Source organism: Hordeum vulgare, chromosome 1H (genome assembly GCF_904849725.1).
Source record: "Hordeum vulgare subsp. vulgare chromosome 1H, MorexV3_pseudomolecules_assembly, whole genome shotgun sequence".
Taxonomy (NCBI): Eukaryota; Viridiplantae; Streptophyta; class Magnoliopsida; order Poales; family Poaceae; genus Hordeum; species Hordeum vulgare.
Genome location: NC_058518.1, coordinates 386,299,980 through 386,303,570, shown reverse-complemented (window position 1 = coordinate 386,303,570; position 3,591 = coordinate 386,299,980). Strand labels below are relative to the sequence as shown.

The 3,591-nt window shown below is 52.4% G+C and overlaps 1 protein-coding gene across 1 annotated transcript; it reads left to right on the top strand.

Moving 5' to 3' along the window:
• Positions 1 to 775: 775 nt before the first annotated feature.
• On the top strand, positions 776 to 2,987 carry LOC123411734 (protein ENL-like). The gene has a single exon (XM_045104703.1). The coding sequence runs from the start codon at positions 1,158 to 1,160 to the stop codon at positions 2,580 to 2,582; it is 1,425 nt and encodes a 474-aa protein (XP_044960638.1). The 5' UTR covers positions 776 to 1,157; the 3' UTR covers positions 2,583 to 2,987.
• The last annotated feature ends 604 nt before the right edge of the window (positions 2,988 to 3,591 follow it).

Here is a 3,591-nt window from a genome sequence, read left to right as displayed (position 1 = left end):
AAATTCAAACCGATAGAAAAGCAGAAGATGCTGCGTATTAACAAATAGAAAATCTTTGGGCGAAAAAAGAAGAGCATCCCATGCTCATGCTCAACGAGATCAAGGGGAAAAGGCAAAACTTTGGACCTGCAGGACACACGACCGATCGATGAATGGATCCCACGTAAGCTAGAGGGAAAAAAGCTACACCAAGCTCGCGTACTCCTACCAAAAGATGAAGAATCTACCCATTTCTTAATTACCACGCCGGTCGGCCTCGCATGTATCCTGTTCCTGTCCACTCCATGCAAGTTAGCGAAACCAGGATTTATCTTATCACATCGCCAATTAATTAACTGGACTTACGTACCTTACGGTAGTGCACGCATGCTCCTATGGAATGTATTCATAATAATCTTTACTCGCACTAGTTGTTGATTCACTAGTCTTATATGATAGAGTACATTTTAGTGTAGTTCTTATCACGTACTGTACTATAAGCGAGCTCATTATCCCAATATCTGAACAAAAGTTGGATCGAGCTTGATGGCATGCGTTCTACTCCCTCCGTTCCTAAATATAAGTATTTTAAGAAATTTCATTAAATAACTACATACGAAGCAAAATGAGTTAATCTATATTTTAAAGTATGTCTATATACATCCGTATGTAGTCACTTATATTTACTACTCCAGATGATGTGGGAATGCATTTCAACTTCTCCAAATCATGACCTGCGTTCGTTTCTGCGGAACTCAACCAGGGAGACTCGTGGAAAGGAATGTACACGGCATCATGCTGATGCTAGTGGAAGCGTGGATTCGCCAATGGAGGCGTCGATTCCCCGTGGACACGAAATTCCTCCCCCTTTGCCCGGCCAAAATTCCTCTCTTCGCCGCGAAGTAACACCCATCTCCATCTCGAACTACCAAGGAAGAACAAGAGAAAAACACAAGATGCCATGTCGATCGATCGATCTCAACTCTACCAAGTCATGGCAGCAGCAGCAGCAGCCGGTGGCCATAAAGCGGGCGAAAGGAATTTAATCCGTGCGCCACCACCACGAGGTCTCGCAACTTTACTTGGCGCCAAAAGCAGCGAGGCGCGGAGAAAAAGCTTTAAAGGGCGCGCCGCGGCATCGCCTCGTCTCCCTTTTTCTCTTCTCTTTTCTTGTCCCGATGGCCGTGGTGCATGCGGCGTCGGTGCTCGGGAGCTTCCCGTTCAGGGCGGCCGTGGTCGCGCTCTGCGTGCTGCTGCTCCCGCTCCTCCCCTCGCCACGGCCACCGGCGGCGGGGGAAGGTGACGGCGGCGGCGGCGGCGGCGGCGGGGGCGGTGGGCAGGCGTTCTTGGCCAAGGTGTGGGAGCTGCTGCACCTGCTCTTCGTCGGGATCGCCGTGTCCTACGGGCTCTTCAGCCGGAGGAACGACTGCGGAGGACGGGTCGAGAAGGATGCCGCCGCGCCGGGGAAGGCGGACGCGAGGTATGTCTCGCGGATGTTCCAGGGCGAGCTCGTGTTCGACGACGATGGCGACGACGGCGTGCCCGACAGCCCCGCTCGCGGCGGGGCGAGGTCTTGGAGCGCGCTGCACCACCCCGAGGAGCCCGTGGTCATGACGGCGGCAGGCGGGGGCGGGCGGAGCCACACCGCTGCTCAGCAGCCGCCACTGTCGCTGCCCGTCCGGGCCTTGAGGCCGCAGGACTCCGGCGCGGCGGGACACGGCAACGGCGAGTCGCGCGTGCTCCCTTCGCCGATCCCGTGGCGGTCACGGTCCGGGAGGTTCGATGCACCACCGACCCCGAGCAGCCCCTCACCGTCGCCGAAGAGGCTGTCGCCCGCGTCGTCCATGTCCGACGAGACACTGGCCAAGGCCAGCGAGGATCACGCCACCGTCCCAAAGCGGAGGAGCACGTACAAGTCTTCCATTTCCTCCCTACCGCCCCCGCCGCCTCCGCCGCCGCCGCCGTTCCTCGTCCACGGTTACCACCCTGCGGCTGACCGCCGGACCACTGCGGCGAAGAGCTTCAAGGAGGAGCTGCAGGATCACAGCACGAGGGGCAGAGGAGATCATGATCATTACTCGCAGCAGAGGTCGCAGAGCTTCAGCAGTGCTTCTACTTACACCAACTCCTCGCCGGCGACGCCAAGAAGCTCTTTCGACGGCTCCTCCTCGTCGTCATCGCCGTCAATCGGCAGATCAGTGAGAACAATCAGGCCAAGAGAAGGGATCCAACCCAAAATCCAAGAAGTGGCAGACGAAGACGAAGCCGGTAATGCACCGGATAGCTCGCATGGCCCAGAAGAGCCATATGGATACAGAGAGTACCAAGCCGTCCCAAGGTTCCAGTACGAGAGGAGGGGCAGCGACCCAATCTTGGGCAATGTGGCCGTCTCCTCGGACGAGACCGAGAGCAGCGACGACGACGAGGACGGCGTTGGCGCGTACTCGCCGAGGGAGTCGCCACCGACGCCGGAGGTGGACGAGAACGAGGTGGACAAGAAGGCGGAGGAGTTCATCGCCAGGTTCAGAGAGCAGATCAGGCTGCAGAGGATCGAGTCCATCAAGAAGTCCGCCGGACCCCGCGGCCTCAAGCACGGCAAGTAGCTCCCTCAGCTCCGGCCGGCCATGGTTTTGCTAATTATTAAGCTTTTCAGTGAGCTAGTAGCTAATCCTAATGCTCAGAGATAAGATACTACGTACGTACATCGGTATACTAGTTTTCAAGAACCACCTGTAAACATTCATATAGGTGATGGATGGGAGTGTATTGTGTTCGTGTCATGTAGGGTACTCATGAATCATGATCATGACATGCTGGTGTTTTTTGGTGGGGCGTTAAGAGATCGATGATCCATCGGACCATCTCTACTCTCTAGGTTTATGATTAGGCTGAAATCGGTTTGCCTGATGGAGTACCACTGTGTCTTTCTTCTCCAACTGATCACCTGTACTATTCTCTATTTGGTCACTAGTTCAGCTCAGCTCACCTTTACAACAGCATTCAGCTCAGCTTCAGATAGTGTGGAATCTGATCCTGCCACTGCTCTTTATCTTCTCGCCCAATGAATTCGGATCCCTCGTTTCATTTGGATGGGTGGTCTGGATTAATCCAATTGTGTTCGTGACCCACCTGTGATTAATTATTGTTGTTGTTGTTGTTGTTGTTGTTTTTTTGTTGTTGTTGTTGTAATCGAACTATCTTTGTCATTACCGAACGTGTCAGATTCAACGCAAACACTGCACCAGATTCGTCAAGATAGTAGGGTTCGCCAATCCTAGAACTGTCCCACGTCTCGTCTTGCCGAAACACCGGATTTGAATATATTTTACTAAATTTAAAAACAAGCTAGCTATTTTGGGTCTGTCTAGTAGAATAGTTAGGATTTCAAAACAAGATGCCATTCATTTGATGAAAAATAAAAAGGAAATATCGATAATTTGCATGGCTGAAGCTAGAGCAGCTACTTCCAAAGTAGCAGAAAGAAAAGCAACGACTGAAATGAGGGGTCGGAAAGAAGATTTCTCCTGAGTGACCCAATCAAATATAGAAAGAGAATGAAAGATACTCGCATAAATCTTCATAAAAATTCAATGACATATGATTTAGATGTAC